Source organism: Thamnophis elegans, chromosome 3 (assembly GCF_009769535.1).
Source record: "Thamnophis elegans isolate rThaEle1 chromosome 3, rThaEle1.pri, whole genome shotgun sequence".
Lineage (NCBI taxonomy): Eukaryota > Metazoa > Chordata > Lepidosauria > Squamata > Colubridae > Thamnophis > Thamnophis elegans.
Genome location: NC_045543.1, coordinates 79,978,476 through 80,001,910, shown reverse-complemented (window position 1 = coordinate 80,001,910; position 23,435 = coordinate 79,978,476). Strand labels below are relative to the sequence as shown.

At 40.3% G+C, this 23,435-nt stretch overlaps 1 protein-coding gene across 1 annotated transcript; it reads right to left on the bottom strand.

Annotated features, from left to right (window-relative positions):
• Nucleotides 1–1,238: 1,238 nt before the first annotated feature.
• On the bottom strand, nt 1,239–23,152 carry LOC116506195 (proprotein convertase subtilisin/kexin type 5-like). Its single transcript, XM_032213841.1, has 9 exons — nt 22,538–23,152; nt 21,095–21,234; nt 18,974–19,177; nt 17,665–17,733; nt 14,647–14,689; nt 12,801–12,943; nt 9,857–10,057; nt 8,872–9,117; nt 1,239–1,405 (listed from the first exon to the last, which is right to left on the bottom strand). Exons 3-9 carry the CDS (start codon nt 19,161–19,163, stop codon nt 1,239–1,241), a joined length of 1,059 nt encoding a protein of 352 aa, XP_032069732.1. The 5' UTR covers nt 19,164–19,177; nt 21,095–21,234; nt 22,538–23,152.
• Nucleotides 23,153–23,435: the final 283 nt, after the last annotated feature.

Genomic DNA, 23,435 nt, shown 5'->3' with positions numbered 1-23,435 from the left:
GGGAGCCCGTCAATCGCCACGCCCGCTCGGCCGTGCTTACAAGCCACCAACACTGCCATGTTGATGTTGACTTTGTGATGTTGGCGGAGCCTGTAGCTGCATGTGGCTCTGTAAGCTTCCCTCACTGTTCTGCAGAGTAACTCTTCTACTTGGGTGCAACTGCCTCTTCAGAAGTAACTCTTCTACTCGGGTGCAACTGCCTACTTTGGCGTAACTCTTCTACTTGGGTGCAACTGCCTACTCTGGCATAACTCTTCTGCTTAGATGCGGCTAACCAGGAAGGAGGCTACAATGACACTGAGTGGGGGTGTGGCTGAGGGTGTGGGCCATGGTGATTGGTGATGGTGGTTGGTTTACAATATACAATATACTACAATATAGTTTACAAATCATTGAGAAGCTTAGCTGGCTTCAGAGAGTCTAGCTCAGGGGTGGCCAAGAGGCCACATGAAAAAGTGGAATTTTTGTGGAAGGCTGAACCACTAGAGTTGTGAAGGTGCACAGCTATGCATGTACGCACAAATGTAAATTGAAAACAACAACAACAACCAGACAGCTTCAAAATAAAAGCAATCCACTTGGGCCTGACAGAGACAACTAAAAGTCCAGATGTGGTCCAGGGTCTGTAAAATGCTGAGCTCTCACCTACCTATATAATCAGTCACCATCATTGAATTGGGAGGCTTTGTGGGGTATTTCCATTGGACTTCAATATACTACTAATCCAAGGGCATCATGATGGTACAGAGCATAGGAAGTGCATGGCAAATATATCAAGAGTTGGAAATAGGCAATGAAAGCACCAATAATTCATCCTTTGCATTTTTCTAAAGAAACTTGGGCCTACAGAAAACCTAAATGAACCAAATGGAACCAAACCAAACACTTCATCTGAAAATCTGGTGGCTCTCTTTTTCTCATTCTGCATGGAGACAACACTAGAGACCAAGAGTTTGAATCCGAGCCAGATAATTTCCTGCACTCTGAATGCCTGAGAAGAGGACCTGAGCCAATGTCTCTTGTTCCAGATCCTTCTGAACTTGTTTGTGAAGACATGGTGACTATATATATTTAAAACCTATCAGTTGTTAACCCAACAATATGAAACAAAATTGGTACTGACACAAAATATGGTTTCAAATTCCATGTTGGGTTAAAAAAAAGTCTTTAAACCATCCCCAGCTAAACACATTGGCACAATGTATTCACCTTATTTTCTTTTGTTTAACTACCCATTTTTATGTGTCCGGGGATTGACGAAAGAATGTAAAAGTTTGGTGATTTAACATGTTAGTAATCTGCCTGTTCATGCTTCTTAAATCATTCTTCCAGCTGAATTGCTGTGTTAACATGCAGTGAATCAAGGCCCGCATTATTGCCTCTCCTGGCTCCCCAATAACATCATCTGGTACACAAGATAAAATACAGATGTTCAGAGCAACACTTACTGACCCAGACATTTTTTCCCTTTGGATAGAAAAGAAAGAGAAGCTTGATCATTTCAAGTTCATTATTTTAGACTCTGTCACAGTTTATTTGGATTAGCCTTGCTAAGAACTGATTTACTAAAACCGTCCTCTTACTAGTTAGTACATATGAAAATCTGGCATCTCATGCAAAGTGTATGCATGTATGTATATGTGAATTTGTGTGAGTACATCTGTGTGTATGTAAGTATGTGTGGGCTTGTGGGGGGGAAAAGGGAGGGAGTAGACTGAGGGAGAGTTCCAGTCCTGCATCTTCTAGTTTACTATTTTCTGCTTTTCCAGTTGGAAACAGACATTGGAAAAACTATATTCTATGGGGAAGCAGTTTGCAGGAGATGATCCAACTTTGGTTAAGGAACACTATGGGTTCTTTTTTTTATGCACACAACAATTTACAAGTAGGAAAATTATCTGTCTGAAGAAATCATTTGTTTCTTAGGTCTTCATTCTATCAAAAAATGACACCTGCCTGAAATCACGTTTTGAAAAATTGCCAGATTGAGACTAATAGCAAGCCATATCCAAATCATTTGAAATTTATTTCTGTCACAATGTGAATCAGACCCAGCCTGTAAGCAAATGGATTCAATTCATTGGATCATTCAGAATACAGAATAACAGAGTTGGAAGGGCCTTCTAGTCCAAGCCCTGCTCAATGCAGGAGTTCTGTACCATTCTGGACAAATGTCTATCAAATCTCTTCCCAACCTCCTGTGACAGCACATCCCAAATTTCTGGAGACAAGCAGTTCCACTGATTAATTGCTGTCACTATCAGGACGTTTCTCTTTAGTTCAAGATTGAATCTCCTTATTTAGCAAAGAGAAGTGTGTTGGGATATGCTCACCTCTTAATCTGTTTTGGGGAGATTTTAGAGAAGATTTCTTGGTTCACTAAACCACTACTGCATCCCAACTGGGAAACTAAGAACAGATTACTTGGTTTTGATTCAACAAGGAAGCCAAAAACAGTATTGGAATTTGTTACTTGTTTGTCTTCCAATAAATCATAGTATTTGATACTGGATCTGCTATATCTGAACTAGGCCATTCTTTGAAGAGGCTAGAGATGGGGATACTTAACATAATACAAACTTTGGATATGAATATATCTTGCTAATGGGTCCCTGCCTCTATTCTTCCTACTGTCCTGGCATATGATCAACCATATGATTAACCTAAGGTGACCAGATTTTCAGATTGGAAAAGAGGGACACCCTTGACTGGGGGGGGGGGGGGGGTTTGATTAAAAAAATTTTTTTTTGTCAAAAGGTCACCCCAGGACACTGAAACCAGCATAAATAGGAATCTGTTGCCAAACAAAATTTTGATCACGTGACCATGAAGATGCTGCAACGGTCGCTAAGTGTGAAAAATGGTCGCAACGGTCACTAAGTGTGAAAAATGGTCGCAACGGTCGCTAAGTGTGAAAAATGGTCATCAGTCACTTTTTTCAATGCCATTGTAACTTTGGTCACTAAATGTTTTCCCCCTCCTCGAGACTCCTCACTTCTTCCTTCATTCCTCTTGCTTATCTACCTTCACCTTATCTGTCTTCTGCTCTTTCCCTCTCTTCCTTCCTTCCTCCCTCCTTCCATCCTCTTCTTTCCTCACTCACTCCCTTCCTCCTTTTTTCTCTTCCTTCCTCCTTCCATTCTTTATATGATATAAAATTCAATGAGGGTGAAACACACCAAATCTGGCAAAGCTGCCTAGCACCAACCTGGCCTGCCCATAGAATAGCAGCCACTTTGAGACACATAAACCTGGTCTGAACATATTGCATCACAAAGATTTGCAAAGATCACATTTGCAAAAAGGAACATTTCTTGTAGTAAATACATTTTATAAACAATTTAAAAGTAAAAATCCCCCCAAAATAATAAAAAAGGTATTCTATAAATAAAAGAAATCCTTAAAAACCATTGTTAAGTATTACACCAGCAATAATTTATACTGTCACCATTTCAAACTATCATCAGAAATACGAATCTGTTGCCAAACATCAACATTTTGATCGCGTAACCATGAGGATGCCACAACGGTCGCTAAGTGTGAAAATGGTCGCTAAGTGTGAAAAATGGTCATCAGTCACTTTTTTCAATGCCATTGTAATTTTGGTCACTAAACAGCCATGTTCCTGACTTAACAACCACCATGATTCACTTAACGTGGCAATAAAAGGTTGCAAAATGAGGCAAAAATCATTTAACAAACGTCTCCCTTAGCAACAGAAATTGGGGGATCAATCCTGGTCGTAAGTCGAGGATTACCGGTAGCCAATTGCAAAAGGCAACTTTACTTGGAACAGGTGAGATTGTGCCCGGATCCCTTTCATGCCAACATCCCATCCTGTCCATGGGGAGAACTCCACAGGCGGACAAAAGCCCCAATCCCCTCTCAACCTCCAGCTGACTCTGCCATCCGCCATAACCACACATGCCCCTCAAAGGCAAAACTCAGGGGGCTGAATTCTACAGGGGGAGGAGTAAAGGGGGGATTTGAGGGGCAGCCCAAAGCACCATCTGTCTAAATTTGCATCAGGCAGGCAGTAACATTTTCATAGACCATGATCAGAGGAGCAGCTGATCCTATGGAGAGACTCCTCCTGCATTCAGTCCCAGGCCTACAAGTGGAAGTACCCTTCCTTCCTTCCTCCTTTCACCTTCCTTCCCTCCCTCCCTCTTTCTTCCTTCTAGCCTTCCTTCCTTTCCATTCTTTCTCCTTCCTTCCTTCCTCTTGCCTATCTGCCTTCTGTCTTTCTGCTCTTTAGATCTCTCTTCCTCCTTCCTTCCTCTTTCCATCCTTTCACCAAAAATCAGGATGTTTTATTAGCATCAGCATCATTCTGCTGAAAATGCCAGATTCTGTGGTACTTCTGGATGAGATTTAGAAAATTACACAGACATGAGGAACCATTATATAATTTCACTTGGCAAAACTCTGATTAAAATAATAGCAACAAAATGTAAGGTTTTTTAATTTTAAAACTCTAGCAAAACATAGATTTATTTCCAGTTTAGTTAATTAATGCCATTATAAACAGGAATGCAATTGATTAAATAAAAATGACTTTTTCTTTTATTAAGAATACTTATTCTACACTAAACTAGAAAATATTTCATAGGCCCTTCAACAAGTTTGTTATAAATTTTCAGGATTGCATGCATTCTTGAAACTGATACCATGTAATGTTAAAAAGCAGATAGTTAACTAAGTACACTAAAAACCATGTTTAATTATTTGCTACTTGAGGCCAATAGCAATGATGAAGAAATTTCTGTCATCCTCAGTGACAATATTTTTAGGGCCAAAAAATAAAACTCTGTATATTGGATCTGTTGAATGGAGAAAGGCTTGCTCCCCCATTTCAAGGAGCTGCTGCTTCTTCCACTGCCTCCCCCCCACCTCTTAGAAGTCCAGCCAGCTGCCCGCCAAGCTCTCTGCCGAGACTCACCCAGAGTTTTCACCGCGATTTGCCTGGTGAGGGGAGGCGGCAGGTTGATGCAGACCAAATCCACAGTATAATAAATACAAGTATAATAAATACCTTCCTCCTCCTTCTCCTCGCTGCGATCTGGATGCCCGACGCGCCTTCCTTTCCTCCGCGTTTGGTCCCAACTGGGAGCAGTGGCTGGCTCTGCTCACGGCCGCGGGCTCCTGCCCTCCTGCGTCCAGCACGTCTTCAACAGCATGACCCGGCATCCCAAGCGGAGTCCCCCCCCCCGCCTAGCTGCGTTGCCCACACGCGCGGGGATTCAAAGTATCCAGCCGGATTTCTTGAATCCCCGCGCGTGTGGGCAACGCAGCTAGGCGGGCTCTGCTTGGGATGACCAGGCTATGGAGGGCATAGCATGGTCATCTCAAGCGAAGCTCCCCCCCCGCCTAGCTGCGTTGCCCACACGCGCGGGGATTCAAAGTATCCAGCCGGATTTCTTGAATCCCCGCGCGTGTGGGCAACGCAGCTAGGCGGGCTCTGCTTGGGATGACCAGGCTATGGAGGGCATAGCATGGTCATCTCAAGCGAAGCTCCCCCCCCGCCTAGCTGCGTTGCCCACACGTGCGGGGATTCAAAGTATCCAGCCGGATTTCTTGAATCCCCGCGCGTGTGGGCAACGCAGCTAGGCGGGCTCTGCTTGGGATGACCAGGCTATGGAGGGCATAGCATGGTCATCTCAAGCGAAGCTCCCCCCCTCCTAGCTGCATTGCCCACACGCGCGGGGATTCAAAGTATCCAGCCGGATTTCTTGAATCCCCGCGCGTGTGGGCAACGCAGCTAGGCGGGCTCTGCTTGGGATGACCAGGCTATGGAGGGCATAGCATGGTCATCTCAAGCGAAGCTCCCCCCCCCCGCCTAGCTGCGTTGCCCACACGCGCGGGGATTCAAAGTATCCAGCTGGATTTCTTGAATCCCCGCGCGTGTGGGCAACGCAGCTAGGCGGGCGGGCAACCCGCTTGCTGTTGAAGACACGCTGGATGCGGCAGGGCAGGGGCCCGCGGCCGGGAGCGGCTTCTGGCGGCTACCGGGCGGCGATCTCACACCATCCGCTCGCGGCTCTTAGTACTCACCAGTCAGCGCAGCTGCAACCTCTTTCGTCTTTTGGCGAAAGGAAATGGAGACTCGCGCAGGCGTGCTGAAAATTTCCCATCCCCGCCAGCTCACTGATTGGCTGGAGTCCAGGCCAATCCAATCAGTGAGCGGCAGGCTGGGCTGGCTTAAATTTGTAGGTAGGTAAAAGCACGCTTTTTTTGGCGCTCGCAGCTCCCGCCCATCAGCTGCTAGCTTGCTGGGCTGGCTCACCGGTAGGATAGAGAACAGAACGATGAGCCAGCTCAGCAAGCTAGCAGCTGATGGGCGGGAGCTGCGAGCGCCAAAAAAAGCATGCCTTTTAAAAAGGCGGGCAGGACGCGGGAAAATGCATTGAAAAGCGGGGGTGTCCCGCCAAAAGCGGGACATCTGGTCACCTTAGATTAACCATGTAATGGGATTGGTACAGTAGTGGGATTCAAAATTTTTTACTACCAGTTCTGTGGACATGGCCTGGTGGGTGTGACATGGCTTGGTGGGCGTGGCAGGGAAAGGATACTGGAAATTCTGCATTCTCTACCCACTCCAGGGGAAGGTTACTACAAAATCCCCATTCCCTCCTGATCAGCTGGGACTCCAGAGGTAGAGAATAGATGGGGGCAGGGCCAGTCACAGGTGGTAGTTACCTGTTCTCTGAACTACTAAAAATGTCCGCTACCATTTCTCCAGAACTGGTCAGAACCTTCTGAATACCACCTCTGGATTGGTAATATTTTGAGACTGCAGATAACAGTTGAATTCTCAGTGAAATACCTTTCTAACCATCCTCCTAAGGCACCATCTCCATCGTTTGGGCACAAGAAAGGGAACAATCAATATTTGTGTGCCACATGGCCAGGATTACACTGAGCATGGCTCAGTGGCATATTTAGGAAAACCTAAATATTTTGCAGAATGTAAAATCATTATGGATTGAGTTAGGGACACTTTCATACAATCAGGAGTAAATTTGGACTAATTAATCTGTCATTGCTAAAAATCACATTGGAAAAGTCTACCAATTTATCACTTTTTAAAAAGAAAGCCTGTATTTTTTTATTGAAATCAACATAGTGTATTAATACCTTCCCCTAAAATCTGCCACCACCACAGCCATTTCGGTTTGTTGAAATGGAAGGATTACTACAGAGGATTTTTGTTTCTTGGGATTATCCAGATGTGTTTACAGGACATGGTCCATGAAATCAAGATGGTGGCAACAATGGAACTTCCACTCATATTTATTTGCACCAGGCATGCAGTTTATGTTAAAACAGGCAGAACTTTGAGCATACCATTGTGACTGCCATCTTGGCTTTTTGGACCATGCCCTATGAACACCTGAGGCTCTTTCACATTGCTGAGATGATATGGTCCCACCATCCTTGGTTAGAAGAAAACTATATTAGCATGGAAGTCGTTGTTCCCATTGCTGTATCTTTCCTTCACCTGTGTGGCCCATGATTGCAAATAACCTGACTTCCCTCTAAGAAGTGGGAGAAACCCTAAAGGTGAACTCACCTTGAGATTCCTGGATGGAAAGAGCCTACTTAACATCATTAGAGCAAAGCATGGAACAACATTTTTTTTAAAAAAGCTGCCAGGATATATTTGTGCCATGTTTAGGCAGGGGGGAAGAAATGGCCTTTAGAAAGGAAACATTTCTCCAGCATCTGTTTGTCCCTCAAGAGGCAAATCTAATGAACAGTACTTCTGTTTACAGGCAAATTGAGGGTTCCCCTGTTCCAATTTCTGGATTTTATTTACTTCATCAGAGTACCTGTAACCCAATCTGGATAAGGAGATCCTCCTCCTTCTCAGAAGGAAATGGAATTCTAATATCTTTTTCCAGCTCAATTATTTAGGAATAAAACTTTTGCTTGTTGGGCTATTGGAGCTGGGTTCAAGAAAATGCTTTGCATTAATTGTAAGCACTCAATGGTATTTTTAAAAATCCATGCTTGCTTTGAGATATTCATTCAGACATTTCCCCCCCTGTCCCCATATATAAACATACAGGATGCCAAATTATTAGGGGAAAATACAAGTAGTCCTTGACTTATGACCACAATTGGGACCAGAATTTCCATTGCTAAGCAAGTCGTCTGTTAAATAAGTCGCACCCAATTTTATGCCTTTTTGCAGTGGTTGTTAAATGGAACATTGCAATTGTTAAGTGAATCACATGGTCATTAAGTGAATCTGGCTTCCCCCATTGACTTTGCTGGGGAGGAAGCTGGCTGAGGAGCTCACAAACGGTGATCACATGTCCTGGGGATACCGCAATGGTTGTAAATACATGCTGGCTGACGAACACTTGAGTTTTGATCATGGGACTGTGATGGTTGCATGTGTGAGGTCAAAGACACCTTTTCAGTGCCCTTGTAACTTTACACATTCACAATATGAGTGGTTGTAAGTTGAGTACCACCTGTACTAAATCTGCTTGTTGTCCTAAAGCAGGCAGGCCATATGTGCTTACATTTAATTAAATAATTATCAAAATAGGAGAAGTGAAACACGGTTAAGTACTGTTTCATTAGTTTGAATGCTGCATTGTGCCAGGATCCTGAGGTAACGATTCTTGGCCATAGGAATTGCTACTCCTTGGGCTGATGACTATTACTTCATACCAAATAAGTTTAGCACCAGGATGACTGTCAAATTAAATACTGGATTATTCTCCTCACCCACATATTAACTTCCATATTGGGGTTCTTGGGGAAGGCCCACCTTATCTTACATAGTGAAAAATGAAGTCCTGTCCTTCCCATTTTGGATAGCAATATTTAGAAAAAAAAGATTTGTTTTAGTCTTACATCGCTTCCGGATAACGCTCAGGCTTGGATTTTGGTGAGCCTTGAAGGGAAAAGCCTTCGGCAGCACCTGGGCATTCTCCAAGAATGCCTCTTTAAGTGCTCTTTCCATCTCAATTTGATGCCTGGAGGACACCGAGAAGGGATCGATCTCAGCCGACCGCAAGGATCGCGACAGGACATAAGGGAAGAAGCGGCCCTTCAGGAATGCGGAGCCCAAATCGTCTGAGGAGTGCAGCTTCAGCTTCTCTATCAGTAAAACAGGACGAACAATAACCATGTGGCCTAGTCTTGCTGTCTTCTTCACATTGGGTACGACTGAGTACATTGCTAGTAAACATATTACAATAAACAATAGATGCAAATTCTGGGTAAAAATATCCTGCTCATACTAGTCTAAAACTGTGCATTTGTCAATAATACTATGAGTGTAAATAAAGAATTTACTCTTGGTTTCGGGCATCCCTGACAAAATTGTCCCTTCTCAGAGAAGTTTCTTGACCAGCCTGCCCACCATTTTTATCGGGCACAGGACCCCTGAGAGTTTAACTGTGTAGAAGAAAGGATGGCAGAACCTGGGGGTGAAGTGAAAAGGGGAATTATCCTAGAATCCCTACATAGCCACAAAAGAATTAAGTCCAGCCCGCTTGGGTGCCCTTGATCCCTATCTAACTCAAACCAGGTGCTGACCATTAGTTGAGAAGATTCCTCTGTTTAGGCTTTTAATAAAAATATCATATGAGAATCTTCACATACGGACCTGGTCTTTGCACCTGACAAACTGTGGGGTATTGCAAGTCAAGCAGCCCCATATCAGGCTCCGGTCAAATGTCAATCATAACTCCATTTCCAAGTCTGCCAATAACATCATTTCTTCTTCTATAAGCCCAATTTGCTTTGAGTGTTTGCTAAAGGGCAGATTCCTTCCTCTTTGAAGAGTTCCTAGCGCTAACAGTGAAAGCAATGCAGCAAAACGAAAACAGCTCACCGTTCCAAAATTTCCCATGCTTTCCCCTGTGTTGGGGATTTACACACTTCCCATGCAGCAGCTGTAAATTTCCTTGGCAGCTTGTACAGTCATTGTAGTTGACCCCTCTGCATGTTTTGCATGTCCTGTAGCATGGTTCACACTCTTCTGTAATTTTGTCTTTGTAAAAGCCAGCTCCACAATCTCTCACACATGTCCCACCTGAAGCATAAACACATAGTCACATAATCGTGCCACTATTGGGGAAATCTGATAATCCAAAATATCTTATCAGGTATTGATGATGGATAATGGGAATTAGAGTTGCACCAATCACTAACATTATAACAAATGCATATAATTCTGAAATGAATTACTGGCTACCTAGCCTCTTTTAGAGGACGTGCCCGTAGCTTTCTCAAAAATGGACTTCAAGTACAGACTGATAATTAAAGCTGCCAATGTAACTCTCTGCTGTATTAAATCAGTGTTTCTCAGCCTTGGCTACTTTAAGAGAGGTACTCTTCAACTCCTAGAATTGCCAGGTTGATAAACATGGCATTGAATGAATTAAGTGATTATGCAGCACTGAAAGATGAGAGGATATTTGAATCCCGCACAAATGGAAGTATCCTAGGGTATTAGAAGAAACCTACTGTTTGCACGATTCTATTAGTATACTCTTTCTTTGGATAAAGGTGAGTTATCCATATGGAGCAGATCCATAAAGTGAAATTGTAGGCACAAGTTCACCTTTGAAGGCCTGACTCTTATTTACATGTGACATAATGCATGCAAAAAGAAGGCATGGAGCACAGCTTCCATCTTGCCTTTTTTGACACCTGCTCCCCCACACTTCATGGGCATTTTTGAGACCACATTCTAATTGGATACTACAAGATTCTTCTAAAACAGCTTAGAACTGAATATAGATTCTTTTCTTTGTAAGTAATCTGAAACTTTACTTCCATTGGTGAAATATCTTTAAAAGAAAAGATATTGCTTATATAATTGCTTATATTTTAAGCAATATCAGTTTTCAGATATGCTTTATATGAAAGTAATTAAAAATACCAATAACCCTGAAGTGGTTGGTTTATTATGTTTCAGAACATATTGATCTGAGTGCTCAGTACAAAATTTGATTTCTTTGGTAAGAATCTGTACTAAGAGAACAATGGTTCACAATCAAATAGAAATGAACAGATATTGAGGCATGCAGTTCTTAAGGTAACAATAAAAGGAAGCTTCCCAAATAGGATTCCAAGCTTGTTTGCATACAAATGATTCTGTTGTTGTCTTACTTCAAAAAAGGAATATATTTAAAACATGTTATGTATAGAAATTACGTAGGAACCCAATTGGATCACAAGAGGAGTTTTGCCTTTTCCTGCACTTCCAATGGATGTACTTGGAAATACTCTGGATATGCTAGATGTGCACAATATTTGCTGGCCAAGTTCCATATTCCTAATTTGGAAGTTGGGTGCTCCTATACCAACAATTTAAAGATGTGCTTATTTATGGATTTGATTTAATTCTCACCTTTGATACAAGAACTTAAATTGGCATGTGAAGTAGATTGGGCTGAGAGAGTTTCCATGACTGAAGGTGACTGAAACCCTGGGTCTCCCAAATTTAGTCACCATCTTAACCATTACCCCATACATCAGCATTTTTAAAATAACATGCAGTGAAGGAATCTTCTCAGAGGGGTGTCTGTGTGTGTGTATGTGATATTTCAAAAGGTCCCTATGAGTTGCTAGATATTCTGACTAAAATTATTCATGTTCATCCTGCTTTTCTTGTGATTTAATTCATATTATTTTTTACATATATAATCACTCATTTGGAGGATTATTTATTTATTTTATTTATATAAGTTTTATATGGCCATCCATCTCACAAGTGTGTCTCTTGGTGATTAATTGGAATTAAAATTCTGTTCCAACCAACTCACATAAAGTGGTTCACCAAACCATCATTCACAAATAGGATGGGCTTGATTATTCTCCTCTTATGTCTGGTTAAAAAAAAAAAGCTAGGTCTTCATGCATTTCTGAATTTCTTAATAAGAAGATGTGTTTGCATTATTTGAATTTATTTAGATGCATCATGAAAAGTCTAGGATCAAATGACTCCATGAAAAGTTGAAGAAATACTACTCAGTTATTCTTACATTTTTCTATGTAGCACACTGAAGTACCATATTTGTGAACCTTTATTCAAGTATTTAATTAAAGAAATGAATTTTGAACTGAAGCAATTGGGATCATGGATAATGTTTTATTACCATCTTTTATGGAGGTCAACATGCCACACCAAATTCTCCCCTCCTAAAGGACTAAGTACAGAAAATGAGATAAGCATTTTACTTATTGTGTTAGACTTCTGGCCTGTTATACAATGTGAGCCAAATTTTGTGCTGCAGCTACAAAGATTTTCTCAGAGATAACATCCAGCACTCTGGGGAATTTACCAAATCCATATTATCTTCCAGACTGTTAATTGTCTGGGTTTGCTGCCTTCATGAGAATCAAAGATAAATGGGCTTATATTTGATTACATAAGCATCACTAAGCATTCCCTTGATGGTAACTAGAATTTCATTTTAGTGTGCTTTAAGATAGGTAATAGCGATTTGATTTTAGACTTTGACATGTTTTAGCATATGTGGTCCTTACAACTTCTAATTTGATTGTGTCTGGTGTCTGTAATAACAAATGAAATAATTAAACATCTCACGCCTTTGATTTTCTATTTGTTACACTGATTGTGTTCACAACCTATATTCAAGAAATTTGAACTGGGGTCCTTATTTTCTCGTTTTTTGATGTCATCCATTGTCTGCCCAAATAGACAGATCCTATTCTGTCATCAGTATCAAATCATGGATATTAACTCTCAATGAAAGGCCTTTATGTTCCTGGGCATTTTTGCATGCAGGTCTGGCTGTTTCACTTACCTAGAAGGAAAAAACCTTCTTTACACCAATAACATTGATATCTGTCACAGCTTTGACAATTGGGTTGACACTCAATGCATATGGGAGAATTGTCATCTGGGACAGTAGTTTGAGGACATGTTCTATAACACTGCTGATTGTACCTACCCAAAAACAAAAGTGAAAGGGGGAGAAAATAGTTATTTGTTACTGGCATTCTTCAATTGGCAAAAATGACAGAAGTTGATAATGCTAAATAGAAAGGAATATAAAGAACCCTAAACAAAAAAAACCCCCAACTGAGTATACAGGTAGTCCTCACTTACTGAATGCAATAGAGATGAGCAGTTCTAAATTGCTAAGTGACACGGTTATTAAGCACAATGTCATTTGACCATACCAATTAATGCCCTCGATTCTGGCTGCAGTTGTGAAGCGATTAACCTGCTGTCGTTAAGACTAATATCTCATGAGCATGGCTTCCAACTTCCTCTTGGCTTCCCCATTGACTTTGCTTATGAGAAGCTGGCTGTGAGGGTTGCAAATGGCAGTCATGGGACCATGGGATGCTACACCCATCATAAATGCACAATAGTTTGCAATCACATGACCCTGAGGACACTGGGATGGTTGCAGCATTATTTTTCAGGGCTATCGTAACTTTGAATGGTTACTAAATGAGTGCTCACTAAGAGAGGACTACCTGTATTCAAAATAAACCTTATTCATACCATGATCTGATAACCACAACCATAATCAATTTACATGGGAGTTAGCCTTAAATGGCCCTTACATGAATCACCTAGAGAAGGGGTTCAAACTCAAGGCTGGATCGGATCCACGGGGTGCTTAGATCTGGCCCGCAAGGCCATCCTGGAAACAGCAAAGGACTGGCCCAGGGTGCCTCTGCCAGTGAAAACAGAGCTTAGGAGGACTGCATGCAGCTTCCCTGAGCTCTGTTTTAGCTGGCCGAGGGCTGCAGAAAGCCTGGGGGAGCCTTTTTTGCTGGTAGAGGGCTGCAGGAGGTGTCACTAAAAACAGGGCCTGGGGGGGATGCACACAGCCCTCCAGGCTCTGTTTGCACTGACAGAGGGCTAGCAAAACAAACTAAAAGCAAAACCAAAGAAAAAGAGAAATGTTTCCCTTTTTTGCATTGGAGCATCCAAGAAGTGACAGGAAAGGAAAATGGGAAAGAGAAAAGAAAAAGATGGGAAGAAAGCAAGCAAGGAAAAATAAGGAAAGGGGGGAAGGAAAAAGAAAGGAGAATGAAGAGGAAAGGAAAAAGAAGAGAGGATGGAGGAATGGATGCATAGAAGGAAGAAAGGAAGGAAGGTAGGAAGGAAAAAAAGATTATAATGAGAGGGAGGGAAGGTCTGAGGAAAGTCCTGCATTAGCACTTGGCCATCATGGGTATCGCCGACATGAGTGATGTTGAGCTGGCCATGCCCCCGGCCACGTCCCCACCCCCACCCCAAGGTCACATACAACCCCAAATGCGGTCCTCAGTTAAATTGAGTTTGACACCCCTGACCTAGAGTCACATACATGAGACAGGCAGTTATATAAAAGGAATGAGTAAATAAACACATGCAACAGAAACATTTTCCTATGAGTTACAAAAGAATCTCTTTTCTGTGCTTAAATATTCAAAAACCATTTATAGGCACTTGAACAGACTTCCCCAAGTGGCGCCTTCCTGATGTGCGGGAGTTTAGCTCTGACATCTCCAAAATCTGTTAATATGTCTGAAGGACATTCAGTTGGGGAAAGCTGGCCTAGCTCCATCTGCTGTAATGGAAAGCCCTGCTTTCATTTAGAAAAGAAAATGAATCACCAATAAAGAAAGAAATAAGAATGATAAACTTACATATAATAATTATGGATACATGATGTACAGGTTTCTGGGTTACCTGGAATAAATAAGTAATGAGAATGAGAATCAAATACTTTCTCAAACCAAATTAGGACCATGTAGGCTTTGGATTCAAACACAAAATGAATACTTCTGTCGTCGTCATCATCATCATCATCATCATCATCATCTCATCATTAAAATCAAAATGATCTTATCACACATTGCAAGATTTATATGCTATCTCATGGGAACTGCAGTGGATGGGAATCATATTAAATCCACTTGAACTTCTTGAATCCAAACAAATCAATAGTGATGATCCCGGTTTAAGATTGTTCCAAAATTAGTGTAAAATACTTCTAGAATATCAGATATTTCCCTTTCTTTTCAAAGTTAAGTAAGGGAAATGATGATGCATAATAATAATTAGATTTGTATCATGTCATTTTCTTGAAAGAAATTAAGAAGATTTATCATTGTTTTCAAATGTCACTGATAGACTTATTGCTTTGAAAAGTTATTCCTGAACAGTAATATTTAAAAAAAACTTAAAGCACCATAAAAATACAAAGGTGTCCTCAAATCAGACTTTACTCCTGAAGATTGATTGACTTAAAACTATTTATACAGCCCATCTCATAGTGATGATTAAAAAGCTTTTTACTTCTCAATCTAGTGAACAGCTTTGGCATCTGATGGTTTCCCATCCAAATCCTAAATGCAGTTATTGGATCTTGCTTAGCACTTTCAAGGTCAGGCAAGGTGAGGGTTATCGGATGCCTGGCCAAAAGAGGACATGCCCTTATTTTTGTCACCACGACCTCCTTTCAAGAATCTTAAAATCAAATTTTCTCTTCAGTATCTAACAAGCTTTCTCATTAAAAACAATCTGTGGTATTGGGTTACTGCTCTTTTGTGACTGGGTGATTCACCTTGTAGGCCCAATTGGCTCTACTATAATTGGATTTCAATGGCTCACAAAATAGACAACCATCATGGATGCCATTTTGAATGTTTCACAGCACTCTGCAGACAATTCTGAATCATACAAAAACAGAATTCTGTCTTCTTTGGCCAAAGAAAACAGCAATGTAATTGGCACACAGAGAGAGAGGGGGGGGGAGGGGGAGGGGGAGAGGGAGGGGGAGAGGGAGAGGGAAGAAACAATATCATCAGCGAAAGAATAAACATTGCTTTCCACATGCTATGACTTTCATTCAAAAATATCATGTTCCTGAGTAAAACCAGCATTTCCCAGTACGCAGATTTTGGCCTCTGGTTTTTCTCCCCTTCAATTCTATTTTTGCCTCCCAATACAGCTTTCAACATTCAACTCATCTTTTAGAAGACTATTAGAAACAGGTCAATAATCTACCATATGGTGTTTGCCTTTATTAAATCAATTTTTAGGCCTGCTTCAGCCTGAGAATTTCTCTTTTGAACCAGCTAAGCTGCATCCTGGATTCTCTGCCTCTCCACCGACATTTTATCTTTCAGGAACCAGCAGTTGTAGCTGGAGATATTTCTGTGAATCTCCCATCTGGAATTTTTTCTGTGTAGTATCAGTATTTAATAAATCAAAGAGTACCTCTGACCATTAAACACTGTGATTTTTCTGGGTCAACTTGATCTGATTTAATCCTAAAGTCCTAGCTCCCACCAATATATTTTTGCCAAGATTTCTGAGAACAAAAGTAATTAAACTAAAGAATTAGTTAAACTTCAGCATGTCTTTTAAAGGTTAGTGTATAGAGATCAACTTAGGTGTAATTAAGAAAGACATTCAATAGGGATCTGAAATATAGGCAGCCCCTGAGTTATGAGTTATGAGTACAGTGGAACCTGCCCATCACCACTGTAACTCATAACGGTAGTAAAATTTGTCAATCGCACAACCAACCTGAGTTTATGATCTATTTTTTTGCAGTGGTAATTAAGTGAATGCCATGGTTGTTAGGCAAACTAATGATTCCTTATGGGTGCAGTTTTGTCAAAAACCAGAAATAAATGCTGCGTTTTGGCACAACCTTTGTAAAATGTGGTCATATGACTTTGTAAAATGTGGCGAGATGACTGGGGAACACTACAAATGGTTGTTAATGCAACCCATTGCCAACTTCAAATCTGAATCATACGTTTTTCCCAGGTCGATCCTTGAGAACTTCAAATGGTCACTAAGCAACCCGTCATAACTTGAAAACCTCCAGTAATCATACTGCAATTCGACTAAAGGCTGTGTTGCCAACCATCCAAGTTTAAACATTTAATCTCTTCTTTCCTCTAAGCATTATTTAGCTGACAACTATTAAAACTAATACAAAACATATGAAGCATGCGGAGTATTCTTTTTTGTCATGGAAACAAATATACCACTAATATATTTTAAGATAGTAAAACATCAAGCATTCAGCTTGTCCTGCAGTAGAATTTAGAATTGTTCACTGCAATGTAATACATCTTCTTTAATGTTTTAAAACATAGAAAAACGTGCAAACATAACTAAGGAAGACAAAATTTGTGATGTAAATTATCTGCAATCAAATAGTTTGAAGGATTTTGATTAATTTAAAACAGCTGTTCTGGAAGGCTGTAGTGGAACAGACTCACAGCATTTAGTTCAAGATTTTTCTCTGAAAAGCCCCACTGGTCTTCACAGAGATATTGCCGTTATACTCAGGAAGTAGGCAGAGCCCAAGATTTTAAAAATATCAAGAACAAAATAGAATTACTCTTCATGGATTTAATAACTTTCCTTTCTGTACTGTTTAACAGGAGAATCCCAAGAGTATTGCACCCCCCCATGGCCCTTTGACGATCTGTGAACTTCACGTTCCAGAATTCCTCAGCCATGCTGTCTCAGGAATTCTGGGAGTTGAAGTTCACAGATCGTCAAAGGGCCATGGTTCCCCACCCCTGCACTAAAGCAATCCCTCAGATTCCCCCCCCCCCAAAAAAAAATTGCTGAGATAATACCACCCTAAATAGACAGAAAGAAAAAGGAGTGAACCAAATTTTTAAAATGCAACATACCCGAGTTGCAGTTGAGGCAGCCTTCAGGGCAAGGAATGCAATCTTCCGAGTTGAGACCTTTGATTTTCCCTGGATATTGGACAATGGAATCAGAGCTTCATTTTCTTCAGAAAAGGTACATGCGAATGCACGCACACAACACACACAAAGGGAGCACCACACTTTGGATTCAAAGATTTATAAACTGCTTTGGAGCACATGGCAACAACTCCTAGTTGCATTGCTTCCTCAGATTTCAGCACAGAAGTTTGATCCTGTTTCTGAAATGCTATTTATTTTATTTATTTTTATTTATTTATTAAATATATTTATATGCCGCCCAATCCCGAAGGACTCTATATATTGGTGGGATTCAATTTTTTTTACTACCAGTTCTGTGGATGTGGCTTGGTGGGTGTGGCAGGGGAAGGATACTGTAAAATCTCCATTCCCTCCCCACTCCAGGGGAAGGTTACTGCAAAATCCCCATTTCATCCAGATCAGCTGGAACTCGGGAGGCAGAGAATAAATGGGGATGAGGCCAGTCAGAGGTGGTATTTACCGGTTCTCTGAACTACTCAAAATTTCCACTACCAGTTCTCCAGAACTGCTCAGAACCTGCTGAATACCACCTCTGCTATATATGCTTGCCACATGCTCTGAACCCCCTTTAGTGCTTCAGAGAGCCGTCTTGTAAAGCAAGAGTTGCTCTCATAAGTGAGGCGTAAGTATGTTTTGATGCTCTGAAATATTCCAGGTTCATTGAGATGAGGAAAGGGAAGGTTACCATCAGAAGAATGATTTGGGGTTCCAACTTGAACCGGGTTTGCACAAGAATAAAGAAAAATGAGATCCAGACAGCTGTGAGAAAGAAGAAATATTTCTTCCCAAAAGCAAGCAGTTTGCCTTGAGAGACAGCTGTGGAGATATGGGTTACAGTGGCAATTTTTTATAGAAGGGGTTTGTCCAGGATGTGGAAGTGTCTAGTGCTGATTCTAGGGTGACATTTGAGGTGTGTGTGTGTGTGTGTATTTTCTTGAGAACATGCAGCTCCTCTGAGAAACTTAATTTAATTAACTCTATTTGTGTTTGCAGGCCTTATCCTTTGATATTTGGATTAGTTCCACGTAAGCTATTGAGAGGTTTGAGGAAGTTTGGGAAAAATATTTCCCCATTTGCTATTTTTACTTGATTAATTTAGTTTCTAGTGGAGACGCTGATTTCTCAGATCATTATGGATTCTGTTAATGTTTTAAGGGAAGATAGAAAAAAATATAAAGAATAAATATTTGATATAAAACTTCTCACATTGCATTGTAAGCAGTTGTACCTTTTTTGCATTTGTGTTCTTGGCAGCTGTTATTAATGAGAGAGTATCCCTCTAAGCACCTCTCACAGCTGGTTTGATTCAGGCATTCTTGACAGTGCTCAAAGCAGGGGGCGCACGTAGTGTCCACCTCAGAAGGATAAAAGCCCAAGGGACAGCTCTTCCTGCATTCTCCCAGGTAGAGGAAACGCATGTGGCCTTTCTTATCTGGAAGAGGAAAAGCCAGATTAAACTTAACAAAACACCCAGAAACATTGTTTTAAAGACCCAGGACTGTGCTGGAAGGAGTCTGAAAACATCCTGTGATGACATAGTAAGAGAACAGTTCAAAAGACTGTAAACACTACAGAGTAACCCATATCTAACTTAGTGGGAATCACCTCTTTGTTATCTGTAATTTTCAGGCCAATCATTCATTGTTATCTTCCTTTTTGCTTACATTTCAGATACTTTGCATCAGGAATTGATGAAACCTGATAAATTGCATCGCCATTGTGAGGACAGATCTCAGAAAACAGTAACAATTATCACGGAATGATCCTTCCTTCCTTCTTTCCTTCCTTCCTTCCTTCCTTCCTTCCTTCCTTCCTTCCTTCCTTCCTTCTTTCCTCCCTCCCCCCTCCCTCCCTCCCTCCCCCCTCCCTCCCTCCCTCCCTTCCCTTCTGAAGGAGTATATGAATCAATATTGGCTTCTGGTTATATTATTGTATACTGTCATAAATTAGTTATTTTCTAACCTAGCAAATTGTAACCTTAATACTGGATGGCATTACTGCAAATGTTATTTCACTGCTGCGTCTTGCTCTATTCTTGGCTTCAAAGCTAGGGACATTCTTGAAAACATAGAAGAAATTGTTACACGGCAATAGTAGGCCACATAGATAAAGGAACCAAACTAGGGAGTTTTCTTGGCTCATAAATCCTTAAAACATTCTGCCGAAATGGCTAAGAGGGGCTGCCACCCACTACACAAGGCTATAGGAATCCTCTATAGATAAGGTGGAAAGAGACAGAAGCTTGAACAAAAGAACACTTTAAAGATCACGTTGGTAACGAATCTTTCTCTCTGATGGGATAAACTTTGTTTCTATCTGCCAAAAATGTATATAATACTCTGAGCCACTCTTGCAGGGTATTGCTATTCCTTACATGCATTTGTTTTGTATGTTTTGGACATAGTTTTGTCACTCAGCTTTTGCTATAGCCATAAATAAAAGCTGACATTTTTGCAAGCCTTGTCTCGAGTCTCATTCTCTTTGGCATTTTAGTGGCTTGGGGAAACTGCTGGAACCTTACACTTCCTTCCTTCCTTTTACTTCTGCATGCATGATTTCTGTCAGACACTCTTTAAATAAGATAAAGTTGTTACATGCATAATATGGAATGGTGATCAAAGAAATAGCATGCAGGTTTTTTTCCCTGTTCTCATTCCTAATCCTTGAACATAAAATCACAGTTTATGTAATTTGATTCAGAACTTTCTATGTCAATCTGAAAAGAAATGCCTTTGTTCAGCCATAGCAACTGTTAATAATTAAAGTACAATTAAATGGCTGGCTTAGGCTTTATTGCCCTTCCACCCAGCTATTTCTAAAGGACTGGAGGAAATAAAAGACTTGGCCCCATTCTGTCTCCTAACTGGTGGCCATGATGGTTTGTTTCTGACACTGGTCTTTAAAAAGATGGGATTGCTTATTATCTTTGGAACAATGGACATTCTGCTGATAGTCAGTACCGAATAGCTGAGATTTAGTACTATGGTATTTGGCTTTTAGGATGTGGAAAGAAGAGATCAAGTAAATTTCACCCAGACCACTTGGAAGCTAATGTTATATGAGTCTATTCACATGTTGGAATTTTCTTTTTTTCCTAAATTCTTTTGCATACCCTCCTCTATTAAATATACTCTGGAGGATTATTTGGGTGTTCAAACTGGAGAGAGGATGAAACAGGTTAGAAGAATTCTTCCTACCTCATGTTAATGAGTAGAAGAACATTAGATTCCAACCACACAATATAAATAAATTCCCACTGTTGCAGCAAAATCCTACGGTTATTTCATTCTCTAGACGTTGCAGTACAATTAGCAGAAAATAAATGGGAGGAAAAAAGAGAATGCCTTACCTTTAGCACAGCTAGTACATTCATTAGGTTCATTTCCACTGCATTCCGTACAGGACTCATGGCAAGAATGACACTGCTTGTTAAATTCAAATTTCCCTCGAGGGCATTGAACAACGCAGCGCCCATCATCCAAAACTCTACTGCAAAAGAAAAGTGAGGAACATAACATTAGAATTAAGTAGCTAAAGAATAACTTCCTTTTAAAGAATAAACTTAAACCTATCTGGAGACCGGCTTCCATATTCAATTATATTCCACATATTCTTTGTACTTTGCTCTATTTTCAGTTTGAAAACTATTTACGACACGCAACAAGCTAAACTTTGAACTTCAAATTGATCTGACTAATTTCTCAAACCTTTTATAAAGCTCCTTGATATTGTTTCCCCAAGAGGTGAGGATTATTGTCTCTTTCCAGACTTAGGGAGCATAAGTGGTTAGATCAGATGCTGCAATGTATTATGTCAAGCCATTTTTAATTTATGTTGAGCTATTGTTTATTTTTTATGTTTTTATGCTCACACCATGGTCCTTATATTTTCATGTCATATGTTACACTAATGCTTGTGAATTGGGAAATCATTTACATTTGTGAAAATCAGTCAGGTTTACAACATTCTCCAATATCACCATGGATATTTCTTATCTATTTATCCATTAATAACCCAGGGGACATCACACATCCTCCTTTACTCCTTGTTCTATGATGAGCCCTTTACTAAACATTTATTTATCCTCCTGCATACTTTATTTCCATTATATTGTTTTTATCTCATTCAGCAAACAAAGTCCATTCCACCTTCATAGGAAATTAATTCAAAACCTTTCACTGTATACAAATCAATAAGATACAATCAACTTTTTTATATGAAAGTCCTGTTTGTATTTATATGTTTTACTGAAGGTTCATATAACTTATTACTGTTTTACTTAGATCCTTATTGTAACTCAGTTCTGATTCTGAACTTGGGCTCTTTCTGACAGTGGAATCCAAATTGTGAGACAGATTTTTCTGCAGGAAATTTTGTAATACCATTATGTTAAGGTCTAGAGTTCTTCCAAATTTCCATTGACAATGTTAGGGATTCAGAGGAAAAAATTGGCATTCCATTGGGATGGAATGATTTATTACTGTGTATTCCAAAACTCTTTTTTTCAATCAACTTGCAGAGACGTACACCAGTGTAAATATAGATTCTGAATTTCCTCAGGTTTTTCAATATCCCTTTTTTCTCATATATATATTAAGAAACAAGATATTTCTCTCCTTTCAGTATGAGAAGTACAGGGCATATGCAGTAGGGGCAACATAAAATGATTCATTCCAATCAGTTTGGGATTATAAACTCAGATAATACTTGTTTTACATCAGTTCGCAAAATAGCAAATTGATGGTATTGTAACTCCTACATGGATAAAGATTATTTAATGAGAATGGCTTACTTTGCATATGTACAACCAATGCAGTCCTTCAAAGTTGGTCCTATGCATTTAGAACAGGAAATGTCACAGAACTGGCAGTGACCAAGAAAATCAATATATTCTCCTATGAAATAAAGAGTTCATTTAGTACTAAATTTCTGGTTAAGTTAAAGCCACAAACCACCAACAAAACAGAAAAGTATGGTTATTTGCTGAAAATTGCAAATGAATGTGGTATTACAAATATTTCCTGGAAAAGCGGCTTTCAAAAGAAGTTAGCTTATTTAAGTGTTAGTATAGAACAGGGGTGTCAAATTCACGCTGCCCATTCCCACACCTGGTTAGCAAAGGGGGGGGAAAGGCATGATACGTCACATGACGATGCTGTGATGATGCAAGTTTGACTTCCCTGGTATAGAACATGTTTCAAGCAAAAACATACAGCATCTGCCACACAACACTCTAGACTTAACAAGAGTGTTACACTTTAGACTTTCTTGTTGGTAACAAAGACAAAAAAAGTTTGAATAGTGGAGATTGCAATACTGGGAGATACCAGAAGCGAAGAGAAAAATTTGGAGAAATTACAAAAATATAAAGATCTGCAAATAGAAGTAAAATTGTGGCAAAAGAAAGGAAAATTAGTGGCAATAGTAATAGGTGCTTTGGTGCAATTCCAAAATAGCTGAAGAGCTACTTGAAGTCCATTGGCATTGACAAAATCACCATCAGTCAACTGCAAAGGCAGCTTTACTTGGAATTGCTTATATTCTGGGATGATACCGGGGTGAAATTCAGCAGGTTCTGACTGGTTCTGGAGAAAAGTTAGTGGAAATTTTGAGTAGTTCGGAGAACTGGCAAATACCACCTCTGACTGGCCCAGAGTGGGGCGGAAATGAAGATTTTTGTGGGGAGGGAA